The sequence below is a fragment of the Sinocyclocheilus grahami genome, unplaced genomic scaffold (assembly GCF_001515645.1).
Source record: "Sinocyclocheilus grahami isolate Dianchi unplaced genomic scaffold, SAMN03320097.WGS_v1.1 scaffold45.1, whole genome shotgun sequence".
Taxonomy (NCBI): domain Eukaryota; kingdom Metazoa; phylum Chordata; class Actinopteri; order Cypriniformes; family Cyprinidae; genus Sinocyclocheilus; species Sinocyclocheilus grahami.
Genome location: NW_015505224.1, coordinates 1,095,586 through 1,115,079, shown reverse-complemented (window position 1 = coordinate 1,115,079; position 19,494 = coordinate 1,095,586). Strand labels below are relative to the sequence as shown.

General features: G+C 35.6%; 1 protein-coding gene across 1 annotated transcript in view; it reads left to right on the top strand.

The window, feature by feature from the left end:
* The window catches only part of LOC107582503 (leucine-rich repeat-containing protein C10orf11 homolog), a 236,295-nt gene that overhangs the window by 187,466 nt on the left and 29,335 nt on the right, over nt 1-19,494 (top strand). The window contains exon 5 of the mRNA XM_016268381.1: nt 4,221-4,347. Coding sequence (XP_016123867.1) covers nt 4,221-4,347 — 127 coding nt within the window. The remainder of the gene's footprint in view (nt 1-4,220; nt 4,348-19,494) is intronic.

Here is a 19,494-nt window from a genome sequence, read left to right as displayed (position 1 = left end):
TTGAGACATTTGTTTCTGTGAAGTCTGTTCCATACAGGGGTATACAAAAATCTGACAAATCCTTGGAAATTTGGGCTTTTAAACTTGGAAAATTAACAACACTAAATTAGGAGTATTTTAATTTGAATAACATTTTAATTAGGAATAAATTCATGCTTTTATTTTAGCAAGAATGCATTAAATTGATCAATGTTATAACAGGTAAGACATTTATAATGTTACAACTGTTGTTTTGAATTTTCTGTTCATCAAAGAATCCTGAAAAAAACATAAATTGTGATTTCCACAGAAATATTAAGATACTGTTTACCTTATTATCAACATTGATAATAAAAATAAATGTTTCCACCACCATATCAGCATATTAGAATGATTTCTAAAGGATCATGTGTGACAGAAGACTGGAGTAATGATGCTGAAAATACAACTTTGACATCATAGGAATAAAAATAAAATATATTCAAAATAGAAAGCAATTATTTTAAATTGTGATATTTAAATAATATAATGATTCAAAACTAAATAAAGAAAATAAAACTTTTGATACGTGTCTGTGTCCCACCATTTACTGTAAAAGTAGGCAATCATGAATATTTGTTTTGATATGTTTTTATTTCTTCTGGTAAAAAATTGAAATACCCCAGGAGTGTGTAGTTCGGCAACTTTCAGTAATCTTTTATTTGGATGAACGGCTGTTGCACAACACCATAAATCACATTGCACAAGCAAAGACTGATACTTTAGGCTATAACCACACTCCTCCTAAAGCTACTCACCTCCTTTTTTTCTTTTCGTAGACTTGCAAAATCGATTTCATGTGTGAATTGTGCTAACCACAAATGAGTGTTTGCTATCCTTTCCTACAAGATGAAACGATGCATTCATTATCAAGCCCAGGCCTATGGGAGTGCAATGCCACGCTATGTTACCACCATTTGTCAGGTTTTCAACATAAAACCCAGTGGTGGGAAGAAGGGAGGGAGAAACACATTCTTTGTCTACCTTAGACCTAAGTGCATTTTTCTTGACACTGTGTTCAGTATGAATCATTTACAATACAGATGAACCCAATAGGCGCCTCTCTCGCGCAATGTCTCCCATGCTTCACTTGGTGTAGAGGACGACTATTCTTTCCCTGACTGACAGCAGCTGTGTGTTTGTGATGTAATATTCATAATGTGTCACATAGTAATACATCAATTTGAGCATAATGCAGATTTTATGTCTGACAGGGTTAGGCGAGCTCTCAGGTCATAGCAGGACTGGCCTTGGGCTATCCACTTCTCAGACTGCGCCCTAAGACCAAAAAATTAAAAATGCGACCTGCTTCATAACGCGGTGAAATATAGCTCGCCTCTTTGCGCTCTTTCAATTAGTCAAATGAAATGAACAGGCGTAAGTACACTCGGCTGTATTTTACAGCAGTAGCTCGGCTCATTCATCATTGTTTACTTCTGGGGCTCGAGGAGTTTTTTTTCCCCCTCCCTTTAGCTGAAGAAGTACAGCGCTCGACACAGCGACAGCCATCTGCGGTAAAGGATGTGTGTCCTGTCTCTCTGGAATGCTCTCCAGCCCATGCTGTCTGTGATTGCATGTTTGTCTCTTGACATCATGACGTGTGTGTGGGCTTAAATATCTGTGTTTGCTGAAGATCAGAAAGTTAAGGGCCAGTTTTGCCTGGGGTGCTTTAAACAACACTTGCTGCAGAGCTGCTCCAACCATCTGTTAGATCAGCACAAACAATTTCACAATCATCAGGAAAACACCTGCATATTTCCCACTAACAGTCGCTGTTATTATGTTTGTTTGTAATTGAATCATAACAGTAAACAAAGCGTACCCACACCACACTGCTCCCAGTCACTCCAGAGGAATTTGTTACATAAAGTTAATAGTTGTTTTGCTAAGACAAGTATGCCTCTTACTGCTGCACATAGTTAAGATTAGGGATTTAAACAAAATAACTATTAAATATTCCCCTCTCTCTATACACACACACACACACACACACACATCATACAAGTTTGGGATCAGCAAGATTTTTTATATTTTTGAAAGAGGTCTTTTATGCTCACCAAGGCAGCATTTATTTGATCAAAAATGCAAATAATATTGTGATATATTATTACAATTTAAAATAGCTGTTTTCTATTTTAATATATTTAAAATGTATTTTATTCATGTGATGGTAAAGCTGAATTTTCATCAGTGATTACTCCAGTCTTTAGTGTCACATGATCCTTCAGAAATCATTCTAATATGCTGATTTTTCTTTATTTTTCTTAAAGAAATTAATACTTTTATTCTGCAAAAATGTTAAATTTCTAAATCTATTTTTATTTTAATTTTTATTCATCATTGAATCCGTGTGTGTGTGTTATATGTCAATTATTTGTATAAATATATGTAATTAGTGTTAATTATTAATAATTGTTTTTTTTCCCTCACCAAACTTGTTTTTCATTGCTTACTGTGTAAAAACAAGTGCTGTCGATTAGAATAAAATAATTATGATTATTTGATTTCTAGGTAGGTTTAGAGAGCAAAATGAAAAGAAAAAAATAATATGCAATTTGGTAATTGCTTTAAGAATTTGAATTAAACGTAATGAATTTATTTCAGGTTCATACATGACCCAAATAAAAATAAATTAAATTTTTTTTATAAAAAAACAAAAACATAGCAACACCCTGGCAAGCACCACAGCATGGACTCGTAAGTAAAACTCGTGTTTTCTTCAGAATATGTAGAAAATCTAGATTGCTATATTGTTGTAAATTCTAATTGGCAAAAATGGTGCTTACGTGCACAAGACACACACTTGGGTGTTTATGCAAATAGAGTTTAACTCTGAATAGATGCGGTGGAAAACACATCCCTGCACGTTTTTGATTCAGGCTTATCTTAATAGGATCAATCTGCAGTTGTGTTCTCTGTGATCCATCAGGAATAAACACGTAGCATGGGTTCGCCTTCGTCCTTCATCATTGTCATCATCATGGGTTTGTTGCTGGCTTTTGCATGAGAGCTCGGTTGGAAATCTGTCACTGCCCATATACACATCTGTTCACACCCTCCACTTAGTGTCTCTCTCTTGGTCTGTCTCACTCTCTCCGTCTCTCTCTCTTTCTATCTCACTCTCTGTTTGAAGTCTTGACATGCCTCTTCCTCCATTCCAGTCAGCCTGTGAAAGAATCTGTTGTCATCTATGTATTCCTGCTATTATCTCACGTCATTTTCTCTCCCTGAATGAAAGACAGAGAGTGTGTGAAAGCGTAAAGAGATATCTGTGAAGCTACAGAAATGACAGCTTGGCAGATTCTGTCAATGTGGGCTTTTTATCTGTTTATGCGTTGTACGTATTTTACATATTTTGAAGGTAATTATCTATTTACAAATATTGCTATGGTTAATTTAACGCATTTCGAATGAAATGTTCATTTAAGTTTTGTTTTATGTGGTTGACTTTCAGACTCATTTAAATGAGTTCTCTTCTTCGTCATTTAAAACTGCTGTCATGGTGGATTTTGATCTATTTTATTATTATTGTTTTAATACTACTTCTGTAATTATAGTTTTAAGAAATTATAGATTTTTATATTATATTTTGTATAGATTCGGTTAATATTTTGTATTAGATTGTTTTTTTATATCTTCTCATTGTACTTTAATTTTTTTATATTTAAATAGTATGTTTTAATCCCTACATGTTTTTTTATTATTAAATGTTACTTTTATTTATTGTGATCTGTCTGTTTTCTTTCTTTTCCATGCAAGATACGCACTTCCTAAAATTTAAAGGCAGCTTATTTTCATGTGTACAGGCCCATTTTACTGTGAGCATAATATTATAAAAAACAAAATTGAAGTATACTAAAGGCAAAACAAATTACTGAAATATTATCTTAAGATATTTACAATTACTGGATTATATAAGGAACATTTGCTTCCCTCCAAAGTAACCCACAAATAAATAAATAAACAAACAAATAAATAAATATCACATTATGACATTGTATGTGGTTTGGTGTTTTCTAATGTTGTTGTTGTTGTTTTATTTTTATTTATTTATTTAACTGTTTTAATGTATTTTCAAACGTATTAAAACTAAATTATGAAAACTGCACCAAAACAACATAAAATGTTACTTTTGTAACCTGTGATCTGGCATACTGGCTGAATAGTTAAATCTGCTTTGTATTTTTTTTTTCAATCTGTAGGTACTTTGTGCTACATAAGCTGACAAAGCTGAAGTTCCTGGACACCAGGAGAGTGACACAGTGGGAGCGGTCAGAGGCCGAAGCACGTGGAGCTTTCATGAAGGTGGTCAAGCCGAAAAATGACCAAGTAAGTGCTTTGATTTTACTAGAAAGACCAAGACGCATACAGGATCAACAGACAGTTGAGATAATCTGAAATAACTGACTGTGTATCCCAGATTTAGATACCTAAAATTCTCTGTGGTTTAGCATGTAACCCAGCAGCCGGTTAAGCATCTTTACCTTATGTAATGTGGCCGAATAACTACACAGCCTGACCCTGTAAATGATTTGTGTAACCCTCCCCTTTCTGTGCAGATGACTATAAGAACTTAAAAGGCTAAGGCACCGTAAGCTAATTCATCCCACTCCTTCTTAGCTTCCATTGTTTGTTCGTAGCAAATTGTCAGAATCTTTTAAGAGGTTACTTGTACGCAGCTCTTTGAAGACGTGGCCTTTCAATCTCGCATGGCTGTTTAGAGGAGGGTCTTTTTAATGACCACGACCTGACCTCTTTCTGTATGCATGAGCCCAGATCAAAGTGGACAGCGCCTGTCCGATCGGCCTTGCTTCACGCGACGTGACAGTGCTCTCAATCGGAGTGACAGCTCACGTTCACGACAGTCACCATCGCTTAATTATCATCGCACACACAATTATTTCTCTCTCTCGCTCGCATTTCAAGGAGGCAGGCCGAATCCTAGTCTTCGAACACATCTCCATTCTCTTCAGAGTTTATGGAGGAATGGCTTTAGTAAGATTTGATTTCATGTAATTGTGCAGTCATAAAATATTTAGCTTGTGGTCGAACCAGGTCTTTATATTCACTACTTCCCGAGAGTTAGAGAAGCAAATAGGGATGTGGATGCTCATATAATTTGATGCAGAGTTTAAAAAGAACAGATTATTTATCACAGTCAACATTTAGACAAAATAAGCTGGTATTTATTTTGTTTGCATGACGCTGAAGTCACTTATTTTGCTTCAGCATTAAAGTGACAGAAAAAGTGAAAACCATGCACTGAGTTAACCTCATTCAGGCATGTTTTTAGTTTGAAGGGTATTTTGTTGGTTGGAAAATGAGAAAAAGCTGATTGGAGAATGGAATATAAAGTGTTGTGCATCCTGTCCACTTATAAATAAGACAAGACATTTCAGGACATGCCATTTTGAGAGTGATGGAGATGAATAAATGATCACATGTGAAGCAAGTAAAACAATTTCCAATAAAACTGCAACGTAATGACACAGTAGATCCATTTTAAGCACAACCATTGAGCAGTTCCAGCATTTAATTCTTAGTGGGCATGCTGTTGAAATAGTTCACTGGTTTAAATATCTGGAAACCAACACAGTGTTTATGGATTTTGTCGTTTTAAGTTATGCAGAGTTTGCGTCTAATCCAAAAGTTTACACGAAGTAATCCAGGACATTTTAGAAACCGTGTTAATCTTTTACCATGCATTCTGTTTTTAAACATGGTAATTGTATAATGCAAACCTGACGTTTTCCCATTTTTGGGGCAGATGAGTGCAGTATTGAATATGCATTACATAAAAAGGGCATTAGACGACAATAGTTTGTTTTATTTTGGCCTACAGTCAACCGTGATCCATTTTGTTATTGAGTTTGTCACTCTGTCTGAGGTAGATTTAGAGGATGTTCACACAAAAAATGTGTCTGCGCTGTTTTAACGTTTTGGTCTACATAAACATGCAAATTTGCATTTTAACCAGTGCATCATGTTTTATTTTTTTCTGTATCTAGACCCATGAACATCTAAACATATTACAAATCATTCCTAACATGCAGAGCTGGGTAGATTACTTACAAATTGTAGTCCATTACAGATTACATGATGAAAACTGTAGTTAGTAACGTAATCTAGGTTACTAGTTTTAGGTAATGTATTCTTAGTACTTTTTAGAAAAAATGTTTTATCAAACATGTTTTAAAGTTACCATAAATTTACCACATTCATGAAATAGAGAAAGAAAGAAATTTTAAGTAGGCTAAATATTTTTAAGGGATTGGCTGACAAAAAGCTTGCATCATTGTTTGTTTCATGCATGGTCTAATTGCTTGAGAGGTGCTATTTTCCCTCAAACTCAGAAGCATGGTTTGCAAATTTATTTTTATAAATTTATTTGTGAAAATAGTCAAAGGTATGATACAGTAGGATTTTTAGAAAGGATAATTTAAAAGAGAAAAAAAAAGAATTAGGGAGAATCAAATTATAAATGATTTACTGCCATATGTAATCATGCAATCCATAAATATGTAACTGTAATCTGATTATGTGCTTTTTAAATACAATATACTCTAATTACAAGTACTTATTTTTTTGTAATCTGATTATGTAATCCAGATTCAATGTAATCCATTACCCCCCAGTACTGCTAACATGTCACGCTTATGTATAATTTTATTATTCTTTTTTTTAATATAACAATTTTTTATGCCTTTATGTTTGTATAATATGTTCAATATTGTGAAGCGAGACAATTTTCCACATTGTGAATTACATTTCAGTTAACTTTACAATTAAGTTCAGTTCATTAACATTCAGTGAACTAACTCATGAACTAAAATGACTTGTACAGCATTTATCATTCAAGGTTAATGTTAATTTATAAATATACTGTTGTTTATAGTTAATTCATGTTTCATGTTTCAATTAATATTCATTTATCAAACTTGAAATACAACTTTTGTACAAGTTCGTGCATTTATTTTATTAGTATGTATAATGTTCTATAATATTAGTAAATGTTGAAATTAAGATTAACAAATGCTTTATAAGTGTTTTTATTGTTAGTTTGTTAATGTATTCAATGTTAACAAATATATAAATTAATGTTAACTTAGATTAGTAAATTCATTGTACCTAATACAATCACTTATGTTTAGAAGTTAAACCTGGTTGTAAAGTGTTAAAGTTTCTAAAGTCTGAAAGTCTACAGTAAAAGGACAAGAATATCTCTGGCCTGCCCAATGTCAGACACTTGAGCAGATGAAATAGACTCTGCTGTAATGCTGTAAGGCTTCTGTCCTCTCCACAATAACTGCTATTGTAGTGAGAGGGAGAAAGTTGGCCGTGCTCTAATGTCCCATGTCTGTGCCTGGGCGCAGCTGGCACGCCAACATTTGCCTAGCATTTGTTTTGATTTAGATGAGACATGATGTGGCAGCCATAACAAGCTCTGTGGGGCATGTGTACTCTCTGTCTCTAATTGGCTTCATCATCATGCCGATTGTCTACTGACCAATAGTGCAGGTCACCAATTAATGAGTGCCAGCGACGAGCGAGAAGATGATGGCATAATTAGTTATTTGTGTTTGCTTTTATTCTTCATCCAGTGGGGTGTCTTGCATTTAAAGACATGCTGGCGTTAACATTGTTACAGCAGACTGTAATTAGCTCTTCCTGCTTTCCAAATTTGCCATCAAACCGGAGTCCTTTACCGACAGCTTGCTGTTGTAGCATTGTGGTAGTCTTTGAATGTCTCATCTATGCATGTCTGTAAGGGTCTTACCCACTGTTTCCTCTGTCTGTTCAGTTTTGCGTGTAGACAGAAAGAAAGAAATATCTGAAATATATTTGTTCTATTTATTTCTATATGTTAGTGGGGCTGTATGAATATACTGTTATATAGTGTAAAACGACATAATGCTCAACACAGATTTATGAAACACTTACTGCAACCTCAGACTTTTAATTTATTTTTTATTTTTTTACCTGTAAAATGAAATCTAATGTGATTGACAATGTGCTTTGTTTCTTTTTTTCTTTTTCTTTATAACACACACACTGTTGTCCTATGAAAGAGCTTGAATGAAATCAAGTTGCCTAAACAGCAATTTACATTTAACCCCTTGGCTGATCAGGAATGTAACCTGCTAGGGGTGACCCCGAATAGTCAAAGATTCGATGCTTCGATAGGAGGAGCCTGATTCGACTATCAATCTCACAGTCGAATATTCACTGAGGTGTTATGATCATGCCATTTTGGCTATAAAGGGGTGCTCAAATGTCTGATTTGAAATAAAACTACTGGTTTTCTCCCGATAAGTTAATATACAGCCTATTATGATAATGCTGTAAATAAGAATCTGAAAAGAAAGAAGCTTTAAATAAATATTTTAACGTGCGTGAATATTTAAGTTAAGTTTCCCTTTCCATTAATGATTTTAGCAAATGACTGCAATATAACAAAGAGTGAAAAATTTAAGGGGGTCTGAATACTTTCCGTACCCACTGTATATAGTGTATATATAATTTATCTCGTATAAGATGCATTTAGTTGAGTTACGCTGCAGTAAAGCGCTTCATTGTATTACTACGGTGATTATCTCTTCAGCGCGTGCAGGACAAACAACAATGCAGAACATTAACTATGACTGGGACTGTCATATACATAACATTATAATGAGAACACTATACTGTGAATTTTTAGAGTTTAGTTGCCGTGTTGTTGCACGTTGTTGCGTGAAGAACGCATCCACAAAAGGAGTTAATTCAGAGCCGGGCAGTTCTTGTGCACTCGAGGCATTTTGTGCAGATAGCCTATAAGTCGTAATATTAACGTTATGTCGTATAAATAACGAATCGTAAGTTAAATGAGTTAAATCCCATTGATTAAACACCTGCTATGCTTCATTCTACTGGTCATCTTCAGCATGCGCAGCTCAAAACAGAAATGCAGAACATTAATAACTAATTATAAAAGTGTTGTGAATTCTTAGGGTTTCGCTGACGTTTAATGTTAACTATCTATTAATCAAAACATAAAACATTATTTACCCCGTTTTGTATATGCAAGGCATCCATTACACATTTTTCCTGTGTGTTAATGTCAGTAATTGTGACTATCGAATGTCTGACTACTTGACCCTTGGTAATGTATTTTGTCCCACCCCCAAACATATGATTCGACTATCAGTCGACTATCGGCAAGATTCAAAAATTCCGATTTGACTATGAAAATCCTTATTCGGGGACACACCTATAACCTTGCCCAGTCATGGGAATTAAAAAAAAGACAGTCAGTATTATTCCTAAATACCATTAAAAAAAAAATATATATATATATATATATATATATATATATTTACATACATATATATATATATATATATATATATATGATAACATGCATGAAAATTCATCAAATCTTGTGCTTTTCTTAGCATTGTAGCACCGGCCGCTCTTCATTTCCTTCTGTATTGCAGTCCCAGTGTCACAAAAGACCAAATAATTTTTTTATTTATAGGAAAGTCTCTGATCATTTCAGTGTAATCTTAACAGACTGTGTAGCTTTTTTTTTGTGCAAGTTGTCTCATCTCTTGAACAAAAATGTAAGGATTTAAGGAATTGTTTTTTTTTTGTTTCAAGTGACAAGAAAAAAATTTAATAAAAGAAAAAGAAAAATTCTAAAAAAAGAAAAAATTTATGTTGTATATTATTATTATTATTATTTTTTAATTAATACTTGAATTTTAATATTTAAAGGCCACATTTTAAGCTGCCTTCTTGCTGTGATATTAGGTACACTGATACATCGCAAGGTTTTTTATAAAAGTCCAAGGAATTTGAATAGCATAACATTGAAACTTTTTCACCTGATCCAAGAGTCTCAAATTATACCCAAAGTGTAAATAGCGGGACAGAAATTGCTCTTATCACATTCAAAGAGTTTTCACTTTATTGTCTCCCAAAGTGACGTTGCACTTACTGAATGTGTTGAAATGTTTAGCATCTTTGCAATTTAGCCCAAGGTGACATTTATTACAGCCTGTTGCAAATCTCTTTCTCTTCTGCATTGATTTTTTTCCTCCCACCATGCACTGGTGGTCCTACAACTATATATTAATGTAAGTGGTTGAAAATGAGCTGTCTCGCTGTTGTTGTCTGGTGTCTCTGCATGGCTGATGTGTGCTGGAAGGGAGGGAGGTCGTTTTGCGAGCTGTAGTTATGAGGACAGCGTAATTGGGCCTGTGTTTTATTGGATTTCTAGAGTGGTGAAATGGAGTGATCTGACCAGCTTAGAGAGAGAGATAGAAAAAGGAGAGAGGGATAAACAACTACCTGCAGTAAACAAGGAAATCCAGAAAGGGTATTTAGGATTTTTTTTGAAAAAGCCACGGTTAAGAGAAGGAAAGTGAAAAGCCTTAAGCTGTACTTTTGGGAAATTGGGTGTGCAGGAATGCCATAATGTGATAATTTTTCAGAGGACTCGGAGGTCATGGAATGTGATGGTGTGAAACCACACCGAGACCAAAAAAAAGATAAATTTTGGCTCCTTGAAGTACAGCAAACCCTTCATAACATTAAGTCATTCACTTTAACTAGCCATGTCTACAAAAACTGACACCTTTGGTCACCTATTTTAGAAGCTCTTTTGTACAATGCTCAGCAAAAATAATAAATATTAAGCAACCGAAGGACACTTTTTTTTATGAAAACATGAAGCAGCTGCTTCTCGGTGTAACGTTTGGTAGCCATGTAAGGATATAATGGCTCTGAAATGTCAGCTAGATTATGCTTGGATGAAGCATTTGACTTGATTTTCTCACCACGATACACAATTTCTCCGACATCCTTCTCCTGGATAATGAAAAACAGACGGCCCAACTGGAGGAGTTCGAGTCAGTGCTGAGTCCCATCAGTTCTAGTCACACAAACTCGGCTCTCCGTAATGTTGGCAGATCCAGGAAAGTTATGAGGTCGATCTCCTCTCTGCATTTTTCATATTAATCTGCCTCTCGTCAGAGTTCATATCAAGACAGCGAAATAAAAGAGCCAAACTAAGACAGACCACCTCAGTGAAGCTGCCTGATAGCATGTGATTATTGTATTTTTTGGTTTGTATGCTCTGTAGAAAGCGAGATGGACACAGAATGCTTCTCTTTTTCTCTCTGTATCATCTCTCTGGCGTTGTGGTGCCATATTCATCTCTCTATGTGAGAATTATGACTTCCCTAAAGCATTTAAACATAATAAACAGCAGGCTGTAGAATTGAGCGCCAATGCACCTTCAGTGTTTTATGGATAAATCTTTCCTCGAAGACACTTATAAAAATATCGTTGCAATGGGAAGTGCAATTTGGCCAAACAGATTGCTTGGAAACAGTCGTTACTGCCATTTTCTACAGACAACCTTAACTAAATTTTTTGTGACTCTGAAACTAACTTGTGATGGGTGATTCAGTTTAGCTGATCCACAAAGATAACAGGCATATTTACTGCATACATTGTCATCAACACTGTGTTAAATTAAACCAGCCACAACTGTGCACGAACTTGCAGCTGTTTCTTTGTGCATTTAAGCAGGTTTGCAGCCTGTGTGTGCATGTTTGTTTTGTTGTTGGTATGTGTACAGATCCAATAAATCTGGGATTTTCTGATCCCAGGACACGCATACACATGACTACAATAAATTATTTGATAGTATGTTTAATTACACGTTTGTCTTATTTTTTTATACCAATTCTCACTATTAACTAGCATGCATATTGCTAGCATATTGTCTGTTTATTAGTACTTATAAAGCATATATTAATATTCTGCATGACCATAATTTAGATCCCTTAATCCTACCAATACCTAAACAACTGCATTACTAATTATTAATAAGCAGCGAATTAGGAGTTTGAGGCAAATTTCATAGTTAATAGTTAGTTAACAGCGAGACTTGGACCTTAACATAAAGTGTGACTGTTTCTTTGTTTGTCAGTCAATCATCAATTAAAGACTGGTAAATTATTTATATATTTTTATAATGCTTTATAATGCTTATTATATTATAATATAATGTTGTAAAATACACTTTTTGGTAATAATAATAATATAAAAATTATTATTATTAATAATAATAATATAATAATAATAATAATACTAATACTAATAATAACAATAATATTTATAGGTATTTTGGATTATTATTATTATTATTACATTTTATAATAATAATAATAATAATAGTAGTAGTAGTAACAGTAGTTATACCATTAGTAATTTAGTTTTAATTAATATTTTTTTTACTTATTATTATTATTATTATATTTTATAATAATAGTAGTAGAAATAATACCATTAGTCATTTTGTTTTGATTAATCATTTTCATTTTTTAATATGAAAATGATTTTTAATATGAAATTAGTAGTAGTAGTATTAATTCAATATTATAATAGTAGTAGTAATATCATTAGTAATTTTATTTATTTTTATTAACCCAAACTCCTCTGTAAGTAGAAGAGTAAAAAGAGGATCATTAACATAAACATGGCATCAAGTCACTGCAGTATTGATCAAAGTCACAGTCTCTGTCTATCACCATTTTTTAGGATTGCTGCGCTTCATGTGTGGGAAGAGCGTAGCTATGAGAACACTGTCTCCCCCATGTGTCAGAAAGCACGGTTTGGATTTCCCCTCATCTGTCCAGAGGGACAAGGGCTGGGACCCATTTTTCCTTCTGGCCCGTGGTGTCCAGCAGTGAAGGATTTTGGACCGCAGAGGGACTGGCCGCTGAAAGTGCTCTGGCAGCTGGAGTTTTTGGGAGGTCGCCGTGAGGGCACAGTCCGCAAAAAACAGCCGCAATTAGAGCTAGTGACTCATTGTGTCCACATAAATCACATGACATTGCACATCATAAACAGACTGTAAAGCTTTAAAGCACAGTTAATTGTTAGTAATAGCTGCACGATTGATTTATGGCCCCGTACAAAGCCGAGAGATAGGGGCGGATGACCTCAACGTCACGTCACTCTTATTACACGAATGATATATTGCATATTTTGGCCTGAAAACAAGCAGATGTTTTTGAGGAGTTTTGTTTGAACAGCCACAATGATGTTTCCCATTTGCATTGCTTAATGGAAGTTGAGGGAGAACGGCCCATCTGTCCCTTGCGTTTGCTTAACTGCTATAAGATATGACTAAATGTAGTTGTAAAAATGACAGTATCAAGCTTAGATGTTGTCAAGGTTTTGTTCCTTGCATTAAACAAAACCATAACAGAGTGAAAATGTGCTGTGCCATTGACATCAATACGCAAAATCCTTAAACAGAGTATTCTGTTACAGTAATAACCATAGATATTATCCTGTAGTGGATTTTGATTTGCATAAACCAGATACTGCTTGGTCATAATTGGTCTCATCTCATCTAATGTACTGTATATCACACAAAACTTGACAGTACTTATTTGTCTGGCTAGCATTTGTTTATTTTGTTACATGCCAGTCTGTTATTGTAGTATAATCTATTTCAGGTAAACCAGCCCCAAATGGCACATTAAAACAAAGCAAACTGTGGTTGGTCACTTTGTGTCAATCAGACTGTTTCTTTCCATCTAAGTGGGCAGTTCTGGCCTGAATAAGTAGCAGTGTTAAACTTTTTTCTGTTTAGTCAAGGCCTGATCAAGTGAGAGTATTAATGAACTAAAGATGACTAGCTGGGATTTCTCTAGTTGATGGATGCCCTCCGTGCTTCTGCTGTTAGTGTGGAAGTGGACAGAGTGGTTCTGCTAGCGCTACTAAGTGAGCAGTTTTTTTTAAGTCCCAACACTTATTCAATGATGTTTTTGCAATTACAGAGACACAGACAAGCATGTCCCACAGCGCCAGCACTCATAGTTTAATTACAGTTTAACTTTTCAGTTTTCCTCTGATGATTGTAAGATGTTGCCAGGCTAATTAAACACAGATGGCTTATTCTGAAAGACCTCAGCATGCGTGCGTGTTGCCGCTCAGGACCGCGCCAGTGTTAGAGTTTGAAGATAGAGCCAGATCATTAGGCATATTTAAAATAATCCTGCGTCTGATTATATCATGTAATGCTAATTGTGTCATTGTGATTTATAAACACATGAAAATAAGCCAGTGCCGCTAATGTTGCAATTGTAACACTCAATTTGTGTTTCATTAGGGTGAGTAGATACTGATAGCACTTTATCTCTCAGTTGATCGGCCCTGAAGGAGGACCCTTGGTAAAATATTATACCTCTGTAAAATGTATGTAACTTTGAATAAATGCAAAACAGTTGTGCAAATCGAGCGCAACGCCGACCTCATACGTCATCCGCCCGGAACTGCTTCCATGTACAAAAGTGAGCGCAAGCTAGATTAAATTGATTATTACGTTTTGAATATGGATATTTTTCGTAATACACTTTTTATTATGAATGGATGCACTTTATTTCACTTATTTTGGACTGAAGCACTGCAACACCCGCTGACTGCCATTAAACAGCTTGGAAGGTCAAAGACAATTTTTTATATAACTCCGATTGGATTCGTCTGAAAGAAGAAAGTCATATACTCCTAGGATGCCTTGAGGGTGAGTACTTCATGGGCTAATTTTAATTTTTGGGTAAACTAACCCTTTAATGCACATTTTAAACGAATTGGGTGAATCATTAGGCGCGTTGGATATGAAGCGGCACTGCATAGTCCAATCGGTGTATGAGAGCGATTCAAAAGTCGTCTGCTCTCTATAGCTCTTGCGGTACTTTGATGTCACATACCGACAGGTCTGATGGTGGTGATCCGCTTCAAATCGAACAAGCCTGATGATTCAATGGACCATTCATAAAGATAACCATTTACTACACTCCTGAATGAATCAGCCATTTGAACGAATCAAATGAATGAATAAATGACTCGATGACTTAATCATTAAGACATTTACCACCACCTACTGACAGTTTTAGCTTATTATTTAGAGTATCATTTCATTAAAGAAATAATTTTATATTTCCATAGTAATAATAAAATTAATTAAAAAAATTATTAAAGGTATAGTTCACCCACCCAAAAATGACATTGTCATCATTTACCAAAAGAGTATATGTAATACATTTTATCAAACAAAATATTTCTTGCTGAAGCAACGTTTTGTAATGTCTGTTTGATGCTTTACACAACAAATACTTTAAATTATCTTTTGGGAGTAATTTCTCAGCCGAATTTGATGTGCGATTAATTTGTGATTAATTAGATTAATTAATCGCCACATCATGTATTTTTCTTTTAAAAACGTCCACAAGGCCACCATCAACAACAAAAACTGATTTATTTAAAAAAATATCCATGAATAAAATGTGTAAAACAACTGTTTATTTTTTGTATCAAATATAAAATATTTACAGTTGAGCAACACATTGTGTGGCATCAGCTAGATTTATTATACTAGTTAAAGGCATCTTATTTTTCTGCATATTCTTCTAGTCGAAGCAGCCATTTCTCCCAGAATGGCATAATCTGCTCTGAGTTCAGGAAGTGAGCATGTGCGGGTGATCCATCTTTGTAGGCCACCACAATTAAGCCGTTTTCTACCTGTACATAAATGACATAAGATGGAAGACTTCAATGAAGAATACATGCATGCATTTAGCAGATGCTTTTATCCAAAGCAACCTACAAAAGAGGAACAAAAGCTATTTGTCAAGCAGCCAATAATATAGAATGACTGGTTTATTTGGCAGGTAGATTAGGAAGCAAGCTAGAGAAGAAAAGAAAACTCCAACAATCCATTTGTAATACCTAGTATTACAATCCATCACAGAAGATCTGTACACAAATGGTCAGACAAAAATGTATTCACCAGATATTAACACGTGACCACTTATGAACGGCCCAGCCATTTCATGGCTATACACATTACCATTCAAAAATTTGGGGTCTGTAAGATTTAAAAATACAGTAAAGGTGTCAAATATTATTACAATTTTAAAGAACTATATCTATTGTAATATATTTTTGAAATGTAATTTAGTCTTGTGATAGCAAAGCTGAATTTTCAGCAGCCATTACTTCAGTCTTCAGTGTCACATGATCCTTCAGAAATCATTCTAATATGCTGATTTGGTGCCCAAGAAACATTTCTAATTATTACTAAAACTGAAAACAGTTGTGCTGCTTCATATTTCTGTGGAAACTGGTATAGATTTTTTTTTTCAGGATTCTTTGACAAACAATTTTCAAAAGGACTGTGTTTATTATTATTTCATAACATTAGAAATGTATTTTTTTTAACATTTGATCAATTTAATGCATACTTGCTGAATAAAAGTATTAATTTCTCTTACTGACCCTAAACATTTGTACAGTAGTTTTTGTATAGACTTCGGATCTTAATACCAGGTGTAAAATGTGTTGTAGTGATGTTTACCTGGTAGTTGTAGTTGTGGTCACTGTTCAAAGCTCCCATGTACGCAGCTACTTGTAATGGATTGTCGTAAGTGTGGCGAAGGAAGGGCTTAGGCTTCTCTGAGGTCTTCCAGTCAATGACACACAGTGAACCTCTGTATGAAAATTCAACATGACCATGATGTGTGTGTATATATATATATATATGTATGTATGTCTGTATGTATGTGTGTGTGTGTATACACACAAACAAACAAACAAACACACAATATATAATCCTAAACAAGTTATTAAAAAATGATTTAAAAATTGTATGATTATGAAATCATACCAAATAACATTCTCATTGGGTTTTCAACAAACTTCAACACTCAAGGGCTCATTAAAGCAAAATACAGTAAATTCTGAAATTCAAATGTTTCCCTTCAAGTAAGGTATTATTTTAAGGTATTTTATGTAGTAGTTATGTTTAGGCATTAGGTTAGGGATCTAGAATATGGTCATGCAGAATAAGGCATATATGCATTAAGTACTAATAAACAGGCAGTATGCTAGTAATGTGCATGTTAGTAAGTAACTCGTTAATAGTGAATAGTGTTCCCTAATCTAAAGTGTTACCGCTTTTTCTTTCCACAAACATTTTCTTAAACATCTTCATATTCACATATAGCAGTGCTCTGCATGTTAAAGAGCAGCACTAATTGTATGCAGTGCTTGGCGGCAGTGAAAGTGGCCGTGACAGAGATTGAGTGTTTTTCTGTCCCAGGGGACTCTGAGCTTTTCTCACCCTATGTCAGTGGCTCCCTGTTGGGGCCTTGAATCTCAGACCTGCAGGAAAGCTGGAGCCAAAGAGGCAGCAGGAACTCTTATTACAGGGGCCGGTCGAACCCAAACAAGCCTCCGTGACCGATTCCCTCCCACTCAGCTCTTTTCTAAGCCTGCCGCTACTCAAAACAACTAGCCATGATTGCATTACTCCTCCACTTCTCTTATTTACTTTAATGAGTTAAGAAGGTTTTTACATGTGTGTGTATATATACATATATATACTGCATGTTTGGAGTTTTTAAGAGAATCAGAAGCGCGAACAAGAACTAGGTGTGTGAATTTCACACGTCGTGTATGGAGGAGTAATTGAAAAGCTCTTTGTAGCAGCACTTTGACTGGCCTGACAAAAGGGGCTGAAGTTATGGGAACTCTTCGCTCAGAGCAATACTTGTTGACTTGCAGAATTCGAGGAGGATGCCAAAAGGAAAGTTGCCCTATTCAAGTTTTTGCTTACACAAGGCCTCTTTGTGGTTTTTAAAGCTTGTCAGACACGTCAGGCCCGGTAAGAAACAGTATATTGTTTCCAGCACTTTGGATTCCTTTCCTTCTGACATCTGCCAGTCTGTAAAGATGATAAATTCTTGCCTCATTAGCCAGCGGTGTGGGATTACAGCCTGGCAACACATTAATCACTTGCCTCTGTGGCAGGCCCCACTCGCAATAGGCATTGTTAACAAAACTTTTCTAATATGTCACTCTCCTCTCTGACAGGCCGTAATCAATCATCCTGATTGACAGAGCTGATAGATTACACTATTTATGCTCTGTGTAATGAAAGATAGCGTTTCCACCTACTGTCATTCCTGAGATAATGATAGCCCACCTCTGTAAAGGAACATACACACAGAGTGCACAGAAGAAAGGCACGAGAAGAAAAGGCGAAGCAGACAAATGCTGGCATGCATTGTGAACTTTAAGCAGACAATGTTCTACTCCTCGGTGGGTGTCTCTTTTTGTTGCGCAGCATTGTTTGGTAATACGGGCTCACTTTAAGGAAGGCTTCGACAGCGCCGCCGCCATTGTGCGTGTGTTCTGGCAGGGAAAAGTCGACTTTGTCTACCTGAGGATTCGGTTTCCGTGGCCTCATTGTGGAGGTGAAGCTTTTGTAGGCTTTTTGTTTTCCAATCGGGAGGGAACGCGAACGACAGCGACAAATCTGTGGGCCGAAACGCAATGATCGCGTGATTTATAGCGCACCTCGTATGTAAATGTTTCAAATATTGGCAAAATTACCAGTAATTTACGCTTTCTCATTTTCCGTTCGGCATCGTTCGCCCGTGTCTAATAGCGTCTAATAGCAGCTAATACGGGTTCTGGGCTTTGTTTATAATCTGGTTTACTTCATTGCTTGTGCAATTGCACTGAATCTCCACATATTCTTGCTGAAGGGGCTGCTGTGAGGAGTGCCATTTCAAAAAGAGGAAGCGAATGAAAAAGAGGAATAGTCCATCATGCACCTGACAGCTAGCGAATTTGGTGCTTTTCTTGTGAGACAGTGAGCTGTCAGGAAATTAGTTAACTGGAGCATATTGTGGAGAGGCAGGTAATTTAGCCTCATTGATGGCATCACATAATGGCTCACAGGAGTCAGCTCCCTGACCTGCCAGTTCTTTGTGTATAATGCAGAATTTAGTGGCATGCTCAATGCATTCTGTCAGCTGCACGATTGGATTCTCAGCCCACTGTATCTCAGCCTGCAACATATTGGTCAATTATTTCTGAGGCTGTCAATGCTAGGAGGCACTGTTATTTAGTGTGTGTTAACTTTGCATCATTAAGACGCTGTGCGACAGCGAGAGACACTCCCGAGCGTAATTTATTTTGATACGGCCGCCGATAACCTTCATATTGTTTGACCTCCTGTTATGTTAAGGAGGAAGGAGGAAATTCGACAGCCAGCGACAGCATCGCGTGTGGATTCTTTTAATCTAGCGCTTAAGTTCAATACTCTCAACGTCGGTGCCTATTTGTTGTTTTGTGTTGTTTTTTTAATCGTTAGCCATCAGACAGCTTGCATTTCCCCATCTCCGGTTAGCCCACTTGTCATCCCAGCATTGTTATATCCAGATATAGCAGTGCTTTATGAAAATCCCAACAAGAATATAGCTGCTCAGAATGCCATAAAATAATCAATCACTCTTAGCGCTGCGTATGTATGCTGCCACCCTGCCTATGACGTAATTGCATTAGTCAATTAATATTCTCTATTTACGAGACAAGCCATCGAATAAACCGGTTTACTGCTTTGACAATGTT